This window comes from Scardinius erythrophthalmus (assembly GCF_964197995.2).
Source record: "Scardinius erythrophthalmus genome assembly, chromosome: 5".
Classification (NCBI taxonomy): domain Eukaryota; kingdom Metazoa; phylum Chordata; class Actinopteri; order Cypriniformes; family Leuciscidae; genus Scardinius; species Scardinius erythrophthalmus.
The window spans coordinates 42,178,862-42,195,902 of record NC_138225.1 but is presented as its reverse complement, the minus strand read 5'-3'; the positions used below and the strand labels follow the sequence as shown (position 1 = coordinate 42,195,902).

General features: G+C 44.3%; 1 protein-coding gene across 2 annotated transcripts; it reads right to left on the bottom strand.

The window, feature by feature from the left end:
* Window positions 1-1,395: 1,395 nt before the first annotated feature.
* On the bottom strand, window positions 1,396-5,509 carry sat2b (spermidine/spermine N1-acetyltransferase family member 2b). Of its 2 annotated transcripts, none has more exons than XM_081366910.1 (6): window positions 5,355-5,509; window positions 3,859-3,910; window positions 3,663-3,746; window positions 2,954-3,055; window positions 2,831-2,871; window positions 1,396-2,658 (listed from the first exon to the last, which is right to left on the bottom strand). In XM_081366910.1, exons 1-6 carry the CDS (start codon window positions 5,415-5,417, stop codon window positions 2,485-2,487), a joined length of 516 nt encoding a protein of 171 aa, XP_081223036.1. In that variant the 5' UTR covers window positions 5,418-5,509; the 3' UTR covers window positions 1,396-2,484. The 2 variants fall into 2 exon arrangements, with proteins under 2 accessions (XP_081223036.1, XP_081223037.1); XM_081366911.1 differs by having other exon boundaries at window positions 2,379-2,658; window positions 3,859-4,138; window positions 5,355-5,470.
* Window positions 5,510-17,041: the final 11,532 nt, after the last annotated feature.

Sequence of the window (17,041 nt, the reverse complement as noted above, 5' to 3'; positions counted from 1 at the left end):
TTGTAAAAAAGAAATAAAAATAATTATATAAACAACATTATGTATTGTATACATTTAAAATGTTCATAAACTTAAACTACTTTGACAACTTTGTTTTACTTTACTAATCTGAGAAGTGTACCCTTTTAGTACCCTGTTAGTTCGCAGTGCATTAAGTAATGTTAACAACAAGTTTTGTTTTAATAGTTTAATAGTTTTAATTAGTAAAGGTTGAAATGAAATTTGAAATTAACATGTAGAAGTGCAGTTCATTATTAATTCATGTGAACTAATGTACTTAATGTATGAAACCTTTTTGTAAAATGTTACCAAAATTACAATTGGAAAATAAAAAAACGTTGTTTTTTCTCTCTTTCTTTTTTTAAACTTAAATGATAACTATTGGATTATAATAACTCACCAATTATAATCCCCTCCTCTGTAAAATTTGCCATCGATAATTCCATGCTGTTTTGCTTGGGTTTAATGATAATACAAGAGACCAAAACCACATAGGGACAAAGGCAAGAGTGAAGAAAAACAAGGCAATTTTATTTTTATCTAAATCTTGATAAAACTGCAATTTAAATATATTATTTCTATAAGTTCTACAAAAAAGGACAAAATAGATAGGCTGAATAACCTGATCTATGGCATGTTAAATGGTGGTAGCCTAGTCTATGAACAGTAGCTAACCCCCCCTAAGCCCACAGAAATGGTTAGACCCAAGCCTTCAGGAGCCAATGACACTGACGCGTCCTTTTCGCCTGGTTGGAAACTTCACACACGTTTGTACTGCCTGTTTGGGTTAACTGTTTACACGTCAAAAGCGTGCGTTTTGTCCTAGTCAAAACACACGGTTCCAACGCCCATTTTTGTTATTATAAACGCGCGTCAAAAACGCGCGTTTTCGGTGATCCCAAAGCGCACGTTTCAAACGTGCGTTTTAAATGGCAGATCACACGTCGAGGACGCGCGTTTTGATGCAAAAACCGCGCGTTTGTGACGCGCGTTTTCCGTGACCACAAAGCGCGCGTTAAGAACGTGCGCTTTTATGGCAAATCGCGCGTCAGGGACGCGCGTTTGGCGGTCGAAACGCACGCTTTTGACGTGTCACGCCGGTTTCACACTGCACGCGATAGCAGAGCGTGAGCAGCGCAGGAGCAGTGCGTATGGTGAGCAGGAGCAGGACACGCGCGTTTTGCTTTCACACTGGCAGCGTTTGTCACGCGCGGCTGAACCGCGGCTTGTGTACAGACAGAGTACTCTATAATGGATAAGTTGGCATTGCTTTATTTCGTTTTCAAATACATTTAAGAGAAAAGACTTGTCAAGAAGCTTATTTTATTAATCATTTCATTTATGTAACTTTTGATTCGTCTTTGTTTTTATTGTTCGGGCAACAAGTTTGTTTTTGGACATTTGTTTTCTTTTTAAATTGCTGTTGGTCATTTGAGTGACTGTTTAAAACACAATAGATATCATCAATGCGCTTTTGGGGTAAAACTGCGGTGTATTTTGGCCTTGATCAATGCGTGTCACTTTAATTCAGCGTAAGCGGCGCGTTAAAAATAGACTGGGCGCCGAAACTATCGCTGCACTGCTGTTCCTGCTCTGCTCCTGCTACGCGCTGCCGCGCCGCTTCTGCGTGCGATGTGAATGCACTCATTGAATAACATGGACGCCGAAAAAAATACGTGCTGCGCACGCGCCGCTAACGCTTGCGGTGTGAAACCGGCGTCAGTGTGCAATCTGGCAGCGTTTGTCACGCGCGGCTGAACCGCGGCTTGTGTACAGACAGAGAGAGTACTCTATAATGGATAAGTTGGCAAATACATTTAAGAGAAAAGACTTGTCAAGAAGCTTATTTTATTAATCATTTCATTTATGTAACTTTTGATTCGTCTTTGTTTTTATTGTTCGGGCAACAAGTTTGTTTTTGGACATTTGTTTTCTTTTTAAATTGCTGTTGGTCATTTGAGTGACTGTTTAAAACACAATAGATATCAGATGCGCTTTTGGGGTAAAACTGCGGTGTATTTTGGCCTTGATCAATGCGTGTCACTTTAATTCAGCGTAAGCGGCGCGTTAAAAATAGACTGGGCGCCGAAACTATCGCTGCACTGCTGTTCCTGCTCTGCGCTGCCGCTTCTGCGTGCGATGTGAATGCACTCATTGAATAACATGGACGCCGAAAAAAATACGTGCTGCTCACGCGCCGCTGACGCTTGCGGTGTGAAACCGGCGTGAAACCGGCGTAAGCGTCTCAGCTGCGTGGCGTGACCGTTTTTATTTCGGCTCCCATGTTAATTTTTTAAAGATGTCAAAATGAGTTTGCATTGGACAGTGGCACAAAAAATATTTTCAGACATTTTTATTTAGTTTTTCTTCTTTTTTTCAAATCTTTTATTTTAACACTGAATATATTGCATTAAAAGACACAAACCAAAAATATACACTAAGTATTCGTGACATAAACTAAACTTGTCAGATGTCTTAATGTTTTTAAGGTGCTTCCTGTGCTAGATTATCCAGAGTTATTCCATGAAAGCGGAGAAAATGCCAGCCCTCCTTAGCTGTGAGGTCCTCTGCACCTTTAGCTAAATAAAAGTCTAAAGAGGGCTTGTTCCAATCCAGTACAGAGAACTGTAAACGTACACAATACTGCTCTTTGGCCACCTATACAGTAAAAAACAAAACTGCATTTACTCTTTTACATTAAAAACACAGTGCTCAATCACTGAGACAACAAAGTTAGTTTAAAATATGTATGATAAAATGTAATACAATGATGCAAAAAGTTATCCAGATTATATAGAATTAAATATAAAAAATATTTTTAAAAACTCACTTTGGCAACAGTTGCCATTAAAGCCTTTCCAATGCTTTTACCTGTAGCATAACCAGAGATGAGTGTCAACACACAGTTCTGCATTTTGGATCAAACTCTGGGTTACTGAGAATATATACACACCTCTGTACTCTGGCATCACATACAGATCCTCCATATACACAGTCCTTCCTTTCCAGGTGCTGTACGTATAGAAGAAGAGTGCATAGCCAACCTTCGTGTGTCCTGTGGAAAGCCGGCTACAGTAAGAATACTTGTGAAGACTATATAAAAATAAAAATAAAGTCCTAAAATGTCATTGTACTCTACTCACTCTGTGGGGGGGATGGGGGTTGCGACTTTTGAGCTTTGTCATAGTAACTAAGATTATTATTACAGTGTAATGCATCCTGATTAAATATATATATATATATATATATATATATATATATATATATATATATATATATATATATATATATATGCTTTTACTATTCCGTTGTCTATGCTCTCATTATTCTTTAATCCCTCCCTGCAATAGCTTGTACTATTTTGAACGATGACTGAAACTTCTCGTGTTTATCACCTTCTTATGATTAATTGCTTGTTGTACTTGTCCTCAACTGTAAGTCGCTGCTAAATTAATAAATGTAAATGTGATGAGAGATCTTTCTGTCTAAATTTAATACAACTGAAATATCTATTGATAAAATAACATAAACATATAAACTACATTTAATGTAATAGGTTATATCAGGTAAACCAAATATTTTAAGTAATTGTTTTCCATATATTCCTACCCTGTTTTCTCTGAACATTATGTCATTTTTGGTCTTTTAGGAGTCATTATTACCATCTTTAGACATGTGCTCCTCAGGTACCTCAGCTACAAGACACTGGTAAAAAGGATTGGGGCCAAATCCATCCCTCTCCAACTCTAACAGAAAACAAAGAAAACCAGTAGAACCAGACTTTAATTAGTAAGTAACATGTGGCTTCATTTTGGCTGTAATAACAATAAAATAATGGGTCAGCTTTTTGAAAATAACCTTTATGGGATATCTTCACTTGGTCGGGCATCTTTTCATAAACAGCCAATTCCTACAATAAAACATATACAGATAATCGCAACTCATTCTGCATTTAACAATCATTGGGTGCGTATCAATCAGCTCCCTCATTCAGTATTCAGGGCACTTATCATGTATGTCGGACTCGGCCATGTCGGTCTGTTGGCTGTCTCAATCGCAAAATCCTACCAGTGCACTGAAACATTCGCTACCCCACGATGCACCGTGAAAACCAGAAAGCATCGACTTAACTGAAGTTCTGGAGTGCAAATCATAATTCATGTGAGCATAATCACTACACAATCACTGCAACACATTATTTAATTATATTTTAGCATAAACATACATCACTAATGAACATAATGAACATAATCTAGGTAACATTTATAATTTATTTACAGCTGAAAGTTGCACATATATGTGGGTCAATGACAAATAAAGCTTAAAAAAATTATTTTATTTTTTAATATTTTTTTAAATTGATGTAAGGCTTATTTTTGAGTCAGGGAAAATGTGTTTCAACAAGCTTCAATAGTTAACATAATTTTATTTATAAGTGACATTTTAGCCTTAGTATAAACCCTTAGAGTGTCTACAGTGCCTAACACATTATTTTGTGGTTGTGTATTTCATTCATATTAATTTATAATGATTGCATTCAAGTGGCCTTATATTTAGAATCTTTAGTATCTGATTTTACTTTTAAAAGACCTTTAATCATACAAGTATACCAGTCAAGTCACCTTTATTTTTTATTTTATTTTTTACACTTTTTACAATACTGGTTGTTTACGGGTTGCAGCTTTACAGTAAGAACAGGAAATTAATGCAACAAAAATTGTTTTGGCTGTACAGGAAAGTCAAGAAAGTCATTGTCCAGTTTAAGTAAGTTGTGTTGATTCATTTCCTTTGTAAAAATCATTAGTAAATGCATTCAGTATATTGTATTGTATACATTATTCATATATTGTATACTATTCATAATTTAGTTTTCAGCCATTTTAAGATTTAAGATACCAAAATTTAGTATGTATTATTTGACTAAAAATGAATTAAAACGAAATAGGTTTTATAGGTATTGATACATGCCATGAATTTATCAAATTATTTTAAAAGGAAATTATGCACTTGGACACAAAATACATGCATGCTGTGCAATAACAAGCCAAGTAGGCTATTTATCATAATGTACTTCAAATAAAATTTTAAATAAATCCAGGAAGATATTGCTGTTGTTCATAAATACCAGTTGTAATGTACAATGAGGACGTTGTCACCGAAAATAGAATCACCAGTAAGCCAGGGTTCTTACCACCAGAGCCAGTCATTCTCTGTTACTACTGTCCTTACCAGTGCCCGAATTCGTGTAGGCCTACACAATTCGTGATATAGGTCTACTGATTCACGACCCATGAAGCTAGGGAGCACTGTCTTTTAAACACACACGTAACAAACTGTGCATGGTGTTTGCTCACCATAATCATGCGTTCTATATCTTTGCAGTCTTCAGGTTTGGCTGGACGTATTGTAAACTTCATTTTGCACAAGGCAAACAGCGTTTTCCGATTTCCTGCACCACCTTTGACCAGTGACTAAAAAGCCGACTGAAGGCTACACGCGTCCGTCCACCAGAGAGCGGTATATGTAAAATGTGTTCAAGAGCGTCATATATCACAAAAACTGCGCAGCCTCTATTGGCAACCCATGTTGGAATCACATGCTTTATTGTCTTAATTTTCATACTTCATTTGATTGAATACAAGAAATAAATTAAAGCAGTTGGCTTAAGTTAGACAGAAAGAATAGAAAGAAATCCGCCAGTTTCTAGATTTTTTTCTCCTACAAAAATAATGCATTAAAACTGGGGACACCAGATAGATAGATAGATAGATAGATAGATAGATAGATAGATAGATAGATAGATAGATCACTGCTGTTGAATCAACTCTGAAATTAACAAAAATAATCAATGGTAATATTGTTGAATCAATGTTACACCATGATGTTGAATCTACATCACTGCTGTTGAATCAACACAGAAATTAACAGAAATAAATCGATGGTAATATTGTTGAATCAACGTTACACTATGATGATGAATCTACATCATTGCTGTTGAATTAACACTGAAATTAACTAAAATAAATCGATGGCAATATTGTTGAATCAACGTTACACTATGATGTTGAATCTATATCACTGCTGTTGAATTAACACTGAAATTAACAGAAATAATCTTTGGTAATATGGTTTGATCAGTATTGCAATGTGATGTTGATTCTAAATACATTTAGTTGAAACACTGAAAATACAACTGAAAATTAATGTTAAACAATGTTGCCATCTGATGTACCAAGTTAATGTTGAAACAACATTAATATTTCAACTACACTTCAATGATGTGTCAACAAATTCCTGACCATTAAAAAATTTGGCAAAAACCTTTTAAAATATAAATGACACAATTCCAGCAGTTGAGTCAATTTATTTTATTCAATCAATCAATGACAAAAATATATTAAAAGATCATTCTTTAAAAAAGAAAGGGGGAGAAATAGGACAAAAGCATTTCAACCTTTAAAAATAAAATTGGCTTCAGAAGTCAATGGTGGTCCAACAGTTCAGGTTTTTAAGAATCTTTCTTCAGACTACTGACTCTTTTCCTTTGGGTTCTCTGAAATCTGAAAAAGAAAGCATGATGTTAATCAAGTACAAGTCAATTCAGTTGCCACATTCAAGAATGTTAATCTACTAAACACAATATGATTCACTTTTTAAAAAAAGTTGCTGAACACAAAATATTCTAACTACGATTAAAATATCGTTAAATTCTGTTATTTAATTTATTTTTCTAAAATCTATTCATGCTTCAATATTAAAAGAAAGCACTATGGTGTCCGATTTTATCTCCAGCCCTTATTAAACACACCTGAGGCAGCTAATCAAGGTCATTAGGATCAATGAAAACTTCCAGGCAAGTGTTGGAGCTAAACTCTTCATGAAGAGGAACAAACCTCAGAGCTATAGCCATTAACTATATCTCAGTTCATTTTCTGTGAAACTACATAGCATTCAAGTAACAAGTTTATCTTGTAGAATAAAAGAGCTTAGGTTTTTTCAATGAAAATTTCTTTAAAGGGATGGTTCAGCCCGAAATGAAAATTCTATCATCATTTACTCACCCTCAAGTTGTTCCAAACCTGTATGAGTTTCTCATTGATTTCCATAGTAGAAAATAAATACCATGGAAGTCAATGGCTACCATCAACTGTCTGGATGCCAACATTTTTCACTCTATCTTCTTTTGTGCAGCAGAAGAAAGAAATTCATACAGGTTTGGAAGAACTTGAGGGTGAATAAATGATGACAGAATTTTCATTTTGGGCTGAACTATCCCTTTGAAGCTGCAGATTCACCTTATGTAGACCTTAATCTCTTTAAATATCACAAAATAGCCATGTCAGTCACTTTCTTAATAAACACAAGATGTTTTTTGTTATTGTGTTTCAGTGGAAACAAGCTAAACTGAATGGAAATCAGTTACATTTCTCAAATTTAAAGGACAAGTTCGGTATTTTACACTTAAAGCCCTGTTTTCAGATCATTTCTGATGAAATAGAACGGTTAAGATTGAAATTTGGACACATGCTGCTGGCCCGAGAATTTTCAGTTTCTGTGGTAGATTGTGGAGGTGGGGTGGGGGGGGGGTGCTACCACAGAAACGTTTCGGTTACTCACGTAACCTCTGTTCTCTCTAGAAGAGGGAACGAGTATTGCGTAGTTGCTTACGCTACGGGAAAGCCTTTCTTTCTCGAGATACTGAAGCCAAAAATTATCCTAAATTTTTATAATCTTGTCAACGCAGTGCGGCAGCCTGCAGACCTAGGGCAAGCTAACTAGCGTGCCCATTGGCTGCCCTGCGGCAACTGCAGCAGCCTACCGCTGAGCCCTTGGCGTGACGTCACGACCAATGAGCGCGCTTGGCGCGCTTAATGCGTCACAGCCCGCGAAAAAGGGGTGTGGCTTAGCGTATATAAACAGGGCTCGGAGGCTGCTTCTCTGGTTTCTGTCGCATGAAGCGAAATGAGCTCGTGGCGCGAGCACGGCGGGCTACGCAATACTCGTTACCTCTTCTAGAGAGAACAGAGGTTACGTGAGTAACCGAAACGTTCTCTTACGAGAGGTTCTCTCGTATTGCGTAGTTGCTTACGCTACGGGAACGCCCTTGTCAACGCCGTGCGCGCCCAGCATCCACTGAATGAGTCCCAGGGAGAGCCCGGGGAACGTGATAGCGGAGAGCCGGGCAGCCCGAAGAGGGCTAGCGCCGTACATAAGCACACACTAGGGGGTTAGGAGCGGCACGGCCGGTCCTAACTGACAATTCCCTGCATAGTGCAGCTCAACCAGTAGAGCTAAATCACACAACGTAGCCCGCGCACAGATAGTGGGCTGGCATACGCGAGACTTAGACTGATAACACTTTCGCCTGCAAGGCGGGAACATCCAGGTTGTAAAACCTAACAAATGTGGAGGGGGAGGCCCAGCCTGCCGCTGCACAAATGTCATGAATGGGAATCCCGCTGGACCATGCCTCTAGTGGAATGAGCTCGAACGCCCAATGGGCACTGCAGGTCTTTAGACGCATAAGCAGCAGCAATAGCGTCCACTATCCATCTGGACAGGCTGTGTTTCGAGGCGGCGAGACCCTTGGTGCGCCCACCAAACGAAACAAAGAGCTGATCCGAGCGCCTGAAAGCGGCGGACCGTGAAATGTAGTTTCTCAACGCCCTGACCGGGCAGAGGAGATTACTATCGGCCTCGCTGCCGTGCGTCGGCAGGGCTGAGAGGGAAATGACCTGTGCTCTGAAGGGAGTGCCCAAAATTTTTGGAACGTACCCATGCCTCGGTCTGAGAATGACTTTGGAGTCATTAGGTCCGAACTCGAGGCACGCGGCGTTAACAGATAACGCGTGAAGGTCTCCCACTCGTTTGACTGACGACAGAGCTATCAGAAAAACGGTTTTGAGCGTGAGGTATTTCATATCCACAGTTTCCAAGGGTTCGAAGGGATGCGCTCTCAGGGCCTCCAAGACCAGAGAGAGATCCCACATAGGAACCGAGGGGGGTCGCGGGGGGTTCATCCTCCTGGCTCCCCTAAGGAAGCGGATGACGAGCTCGTTCCTTCCTAATGCGCGGCCCTGCTCAGAAACCGAGAGCGCTGAAATGGCCGCAACATAGACTTTGAGCGTGGAGGGGGACCTGCCCGCGTCCAGTAGCTCTTGAAGGAAACACAGTACTCGCGATACCCCACATGTCTGTGGATCGAGCCCCTTAGCAGTGCACCATGTGTTAAACACTGACCATTTCGACATGTAGAGCCGCCTCGTAGAGGGGGCTCTAGATTGTATGATCGTGTTCATGACCCCGTCTGGCAGATTAGCGTGTAATCGTTGAGGCTCCACGCATGCAGAGACCAGCGCTCTGGATGGGGATGCCATATCGATCCGCGTGCTTGAGAGAGAAGGTCTCTCCTCACCGGTATCGGCCAGGGGGCTGAGTCTGCCAGCTGTATTAGATCCGGGAACCAAGCTTGGTTCTCCCAGCATGGGGCTATGAGGAGCACTGAGTGGCGCGCTTCCCTGATTCTCTCAATGACCTGAGGCAGCAGAGAGACCGGGGGAAAAGCGTACAACGGGCCGCTGGGCCAGATCTGGGCCAGCGCGTCCTCGTTCTTCGAGAAGAACTCTGGGCAGTGAGCGTTGTCTTTTGACGCAAAAAGGTCGACTTTCGCTTTGCCGAACCGTCGCCACAGTGACTGGACTGTTTGGGGGTGTAGAGACCACTCCCCAGGGGGAACGTTGTCCCTGGACAGTCTGTCGGGGCCCTCGTTCAGGTGGCCAGGCACATGCGCGGCTCTCAGCGAGCGCAGAGAGTGCTGAGCCCACACGGGGAGGCGTTCCGCCAGGGTGCAGAGCATCTTTGATCTGACACCGCCCTGGTGATTCACGTAGGCCACTACCGATGTATTGTCCGTGCGGACTAGAACATGGTGACCGTGGAGGAATGGGAGGAAGTGTTTGAGCGCTTTCTCGACCGCGAGCATCTCTAGACAGTTTATGTGTAGGAGATTCTCCTGGTCTGACCAGCGGCCATAGACCGGTCTGCCTTCGAAGAGCGCTCCCCAACCTAGGTTGGAAGCGTCTGTCGAGACAACTTTCCGGTGTGAAATCACTCCCATAGTCACTCCTGTGTGATACCATTCGGCTGCCAGCCAGGGCTGCAGGGCTGAAATGCATCCCTGATTCACTCTGACTCGCAAGCCGCCGGCCGCCCAGGCTCGGTGGGGCACGCGCATTTTCAGCCAGCGTTGGAGCGGGCGCATGCGCAGTAAACCCAGCTGGAGCACTGCTGCAGCTGAGGCCATATGCCCCAGGATACGCTGGAATGTCCTCAGCGGAGCCCGGCTGCCTATTTGGAGGGATGCGGCGAGGAGGCGGATGCGGCGCGCGCGCTGCTCCGACAGTCTGGCCGTCATAGCCACCGAGTCCAGTTCTATTCCAAGAAAGGAAATTGACTGACGGGGTGATAGCGAGCTCTTGGTCCAGTTGACCGAGAGACCCAGCTCCTCCAGATGGCTGAGAAGCGCTGTTCTGTGAGACACAAGTTCCGTCTCTGACTGCGCTAGAATAAGCCAATCGTCCAGATAATTCAGTATCCGCATTCCCTGTTTCCTCAGGGGAGCGAGGGCCGTGTCCATGCATTTCGTAAATGTACGGGGTGCCAAAGACAGGCCGAACGGCAGGACTGTGTACTGATATACTCGACCCTCGAAGGCGAATCTCAAGAATGGCCTGTGACGGGGAGTTATCTGGATCTGAAAGTATGCGTCTTTTAGATCGAGAGAGATAAACCAGTCTCCTGGGCGAATCTGCGCGAGGATTTTTCTGGTTGTGATCATTTTGAACGGCTGTCTCATGAGGGCTTTGTTCAGATGTCTCAGATCTAAAATAGGTCTGAACGCTCCGTCCTTCTTGGGCACGAGGAAGTAGCGGCTGTAAAAGCCCGACTCGCTCAAAGAAGGATGAACCTGTTCTATAGCCCCTTTGTGCAGCAGCTTCGCTATTTCTGCTTGAAGCAAGTGCGCAGCTTCTGAACTCACTCTCGTCTCCGTCTGTGCTGTATAGCGCGGAGGGCGACGAGCGAATTGAAGCGAATAGCCGTGTTTTATAGTTTTCAGCACCCATTCTGACGCGCCCTGAATCGCTTCCCATGCTTCCGCATGCATAGCTAGGGGTCGAATGGTCTCTGGGCTCAGATCGCCGCGCTGCGCGGGATGGGGAGCCTGTATCAGAGAGAAAGGCGCGGCGCACGCGCCGCTGGTGCTCGAACACGGGGGCTGGTAAACAGTATTGGCCGACTGTACAGCGTTCAGTAGCTCGGTCCCATCGGATGGAGCGTGATTTGCTGTCAAACATCCCAGGCGCGAGAGTGGCGTGGGGATTATAATGTCTACAAGTGAGTGCGCGTGCTCGTGAGCGGGCGCAGGGTTTACACTTATGACACGGCCAGTGTTTGGGAGCTTTAGAGGGTCCGTGACCCAAGGTAACTGGCTGGCAGAGCGAGCAGCGGGTAGGTGTGAGCACAAGGTTGTGGGCACATTTCCTACATTTAATACTCGAGCGGCTTGCGACCGCTTCATGAGAGAGCGCTCTGTACGCGTTACCATGGGGACCCTGTTTGTGTGAAGCAGTGAGCACATGGGAGTGGGCACATTTTCTACACTTATAACACCCTCGGCTTGAGCCGCTGTTGCCCGGGGTAACCGAGTGGCAGAGCGAGTTACAGGTAGATGTGAGCACAGAGTTGTGGGCACATTTACTACACTTATTACTCGAGCGGCGTGTGACCGCTTTATGAGAGAGCGCTCTGAACGCGTTACCATGGGGACCGTGTTTGTGTGAAGCAGTGAGCACGTGGGAGTGGGCACATTTTCTACACTTACAACACCTTCGGCCGGAGCCGGAAAGCCCGAATTTACACTCTTTCTGAGATTTATTTGGGCCGCCGTAAAAACGGCGTTTGTGTGCAGGCGAGCGAGTGGTATTACTGGCTCGTTGGCTGCGGTGTAAGCTGCTGCAGTAGCCTGCACTGAGGGGACTGACAGAGCTGGGCGTTTTGATGGCGGTCCGGCCGCAGCGGGACTCAGCCATCTCTTCCTCCCTGCGGGTGCTAGGAGGACTTCGCGGGCTCAGACTTCAGCGTTATCTTGGGACGCGGACCCCGGGGGGGCGGCGGTCTGTGACGGCTGGTCGAGCGTGACCTAGGGCGGCCGCCCTGGCGTCGCTGCGAAGTGGTTGGTGGCCGAGACGAGCGCTGTGTGGAGCTGCGCGCAGGAGGCTGAGCTTGAGAGCGGCCTGCGGCTGGGCTCGAGCGGCGAGGCAGGAAGAGATTCATAGCCTGCGACGCCTTCTGCACTTCAGAGAAGCGGTCCACAATCCCGCTGACCGCAGGGCCGAAGAGGCCGGTGGGCGAGAGCGGGGCGTTGAGGAAAACAGCGCGTTCTGACTCACTCATATCCGCCAGCGTCAACCATAAGTGTCTGTCGATGACGGTGAGCGCGGCCATAGATCTGCCGCAGATCTGTTAAGGCTGTATGATCCGAGCCCTTCTCGTCCAATTCGCGGAGGAGGTCGGCTTGCAGGATCTGAAGAACAGCCATCGAGTGCAGGGCAGAAGCAGCTTGGCCGGAGGCGGCGAATGCGCGGCCGGCGAGAGCTGATGTGGTCCTGCAGGCTTTAGACGGCAGGGCAGACTTTGAGCGCCATCTAGCAGACGGCGGGCAAAGGTGCGTTGCCACCGCTTCCTCAACGGAAGGGATGCCGGTATAGCCTTTCTCGGCGGCCCCGTCCACCTGGGAGAGAGCCGAGGAGACAGACGAGCGGAGTCTAGCGGAGAAGGGCGCGTTCCACGACTTCGATAGCTCCTGGTGGAGCTCAGGCAGGAAGGGTGCTGACCTAGAGGCTGGCGCTTGGCGGCGGCTAGGCAGAAAACACCCGTCGAGTCGGTTAGGCGCGGGCTCCTTGGGTGGGGACCAGTCCAATCCCAGTCGGTCGACCGCTTTGGTGAGGAGGCGGATAAGCTCCGCGTCGACACTGGAGCGGGACCTGCCAGACTCAGGAGTCGAGGAGGCGGAGCGGTGAGAGCCCGACCACTCCTCGCTGTCCGAAGCAAGCAGAGAGCAGCTGTCAGCGGCGTCATCTGCTTCATCCCCTGAGGCGACGGCAGTGCGGGCAGTAGCCGGCCGCTGCGCGTCGGTGAAGGGCGGGGGAGAAGGAGAAAGCGAGGCTCGCGGGAGGGGCTCCGGCGAGCGCTCAGCTATAACCACCGGCTCGGGAGGCCTTTGAGAGCGGCGTTTCTTCTTACGCGGCCCTGAAGAGGCAGCCGGGGAAGGTGGAGGATCGTCAAACATGGCGAGTCGAGCCCGCAGGGTCGACATCGGCAAGTCCTCACACTGTTCGCAGCCGCCCGAGGAGAGGGCGCGGGCTGCGTGGTCGAAGCCCAGGCAGAGAGCGCAAACCACGTGGCGGTCTCCATCGCTGAGCGGGGCTCTGCACGAGCCACAGGATGAGCGAGGCATTTGCAACAACGCCTCGCGCTCTTTTAGATGCAAAAGTGTGTCGCGGGGCGAACACACAAACACATACAACACAGAGCAGTAAAGGATATGATCGCCGGATAGCGAAGCAGGCAGGGAAAGCTGAAGGCGGCGAAGGCGGCCGGCGTCCTCAGGCTGAGATCCTCGGCGTGCTGGTCGCTTGTTTCGACGGCGGCTTCCTCAGAGAGCAGCGATGCGAAGAGCTTCGCTGAAAAGACAGAAATCAGAGAAGCAGCCTCCGAGCCCTGTTTATATACGCTAAGCCACACCCCTTTTTCGCGGGCTGTGACGCATTAAGCGCGCCAAGCGCGCTCATTGGTCGTGACGTCACGCCAAGGGCTCAGCGGTAGGCTGCTGCAGTTGCCGCAGGGCAGCCAATGGGCACGCTAGTTAGCTTGCCCTAGGTCTGCAGGCTGCCGCACTGCGTTGACAAGATTATAAAAATTTAGGATAATTTTTGGCTTCAGTATCTCGAGAAAGAAAGGCTTTCCCGTAGCGTAAGCAACTACGCAATACGAGAGAACCTCTCGTAAGAGAACCGAAAATTCTCGGGCCAGCAGCATGTGTCCAAATTTCAATCTTAACCGTTCTATTTAATCAGAAACGATCTGAAAACTAGGGCTTTAAGTGTAAAATACCGAACTTGTCCTTTAATACAGATTCAGGAATATGAATGATTACCTGATTAAGCAGTGATAAGGCACAGGATATCATCAAGTCCCAGGTCAGGTGATTATGCTGTCGACAACAACTCGGTGTATAATCAATGTCAGCATTATCAGGAGGGTGCTTTTTTTATTTCTTTTTTTTTTTTATTGTCCATCTTCGTCGGCCTTCATTCCTACTAAAGGAGCAATTTGCTCTGCATGCAAGCACTGACGGATGCAAGACATGGGCTATGTTTGCAGTGTAACTTTCTTGCTCATGTTCATGTTTCCTGCACTTCAAGAAATGTGTTAAATGACGTTAGAACTTTATTCAGGAAATTCATAATAAACTTTACTAAAGCAATGTGCATTTTTTAAGAATGTAGATGCACCATTGTGTGAAACTGTGCTAGAGAAGTCATGTATATCAGGTGCTTCAACAAACAAGACTTCTGTATAGGATGCACCTATGTTTTCTCTCTAATGAGGAAGCATTAGACTACTGAGAAGTGCGCATGCAAAACCAAAATGGGCGTTTACCAATCAGTGGCCAATTTCAAACTACAATAAATGTTTTTCAAGCATTTTTCAACAGACTTGCTAAACCACCCCACCCCTAAACCAAGTCCCCAGTGGATTGGAGCAAATCGGGTAAAGTGGTTGAAAATGCCCATTGTGGTTTGAAAACGCCCAACTGATACAACTGAGAAACACCACTAGTGTTTTGCACAGATACATGTCTGAATGATCTTGTGCTCAAACTACAAATCACTGTTAGTTCAATGTCACTGTCTCCACCCATGTGTGCTGTTGGCTTTCATCAAAATTTCAATGCTGATCCAACACACTTTAAACACTGAAATGTCAATCTCAACCAAAATTATGGTTTGGATCAAAACTCAACATTGTATCAATGTTATCTGTGCGATTTATTTCAACACTTTACTTTGAAAATTAATGTATGTTAGTAGATTTAGTAACAATAAATAAAATGCAAGTAAAAAGCATGCTAAAAACAGAAATGCATTATATGCACCATTGTTTGAAACTCAGAGAGTTCATGCATGTCAAGCACGCAAGACTTCCGTATAGGACGCACCTTGTATTGAAGCATCAATTAACTACTGAGAAGCCCACATGCAAAACCAAAATGGGCGTATACCAATTAGTGCCAGTTTTCAAACTACAATTGGTGTTTTTCAACCATTTTTCAAAAGACTTGCTAAAATCATGAGGGCCCACCCCTAACACAATGCTAAATCATAAATTAGATGCATGAGCAATAACATTACGATGTCGAACAATCGATTTAAATAGTACATTGGATTCAATTTGTCGTTTAATGAGGTCTAATGTTGTTAGTGGTGAGAATTTTCACGTGAATAAATACATAGATCCGACTCTTTTAACTGGAGATGTTTTATTTATTTGTATTGGTACATTCGTGCCGCGAGATGTTTCAAAAGTGGTGGGGACAATATCGACATTAGCAAAAACCTGCCCACCCATTACCTGCCCACCCGCAAATTACGGATGGATGGATGGATGGATGGATGGATGGATGGATGGATGGATGGATGGATGGATATGTTTATTTACTTTAACCTTATTTAGTCATTTGATTTGTGGCATCACTGTGTCATATGACAGTGAAATTATCTGTAAAGGACAGAGTCCTGGGTTGTAGGCACACAATCACGCTAAAGTTAAATATTACGTTTTTGTTAGAGTAAATATGCTAAGTGATTTGTATGTTTAAAAAGAACAGACAGCACTGAGCAATAAGAGGGGAATAATATAGGGGAATATCTACCCAAATCCAAGTTTCTTTTTGACACAATAATGATTAGGCTATAGCTTTTTAAAGGGTTAGTTCACCCAAAAATGAAAATTCTGTCAGTAATTACTCACCCTCATGTTGTTCCAACCGCGTAAGACCTTCGTTCATCTTCGGAACACAAATTAAGATATTTTTGATGAAATCTGAGCCATATCTGAATCCTCCATAGGCTGCTATGTGACCGAAACTTGCTGGCCCAGAAAAGTTATTAAAGAGATCGTTAATATAGTCCAAGTGACTCCAGTGGCTCAATCTTAAGTTTATAAAGCGACGAGAATACTTTTTGTGCGCAAAAACAAACAAAAATAACGACTTTATTCCACTTTTCATTTCCTTCTCTCTGGGCCTCGTAGTGTTTTTGCGCTGCGCGTCTGTGTTGCACGTCATCACGCATCACACACATGACCGGCGTCGGCCAATAGTGAGCCTACGTGGTGACGTGTAACACAGACACGCTACGCAAAAACACTACGCAAACCAACTAGAGGTCCAGAGAGAAGGAAATGAAAAGTGGAATAAAGTCGTTATTTTTGTTTGTTTTTGCGCACAAAAAGTATTCTCGTCGCATTATAAACTTAAGATTGAGCCACTGGGCCAGCAAGTTTCGGTCACATAGCAGCCTATGGAGGATTCAGACATGGCTCAGATTTCATCAAAAATATCTTAATTTGTGTTCCGAAGATGAACGAAGGTCTTACGCGGTTGGAACAACATGAGGGTGAGTAATTACTGACAGAATTTTCATTTTTGGGTGAACTAACCCTTTAATAACATTTTGCATTCCATGGAAGAAAGAAAATCTTTCTTTGAAATCCTTCAAAAAGAGTTTGAAGGAACATTAATGACATCGGTAAAAGGCCTATTCATTAATGGGTGAACTATTGGCTACGTTGGTAGGCTATTTCCTGGCTGTCATAGACTTTTTTAATCTAACTGAGTATAGGCAATTCAGAAAATGTGATTCAACTGACTTCAGCTGAATAATGACACTAATGTCTTTTTTTTTTTTTTTTTACAGCA

Coding starts and splice junctions, on each gene's coding strand:
- sat2b (XM_081366910.1), bottom strand. CDS start 5,417: ATGAAGTTTACAATACGTCCAGCCAAACCTGAAGACTGCAAAGATATA. Junction 3,911..5,354: donor ATATAGAACGCATGATTATG/GTGAGCAAACAC, acceptor GTTTTATTGTAG/GAATTGGCTGTTTATGAAAA. Junction 3,056..3,662: donor GGAGCACATGTCTAAAGATG/GTAATAATGACT, acceptor GGCTTTCCACAG/GACACACGAAGGTTGGCTAT.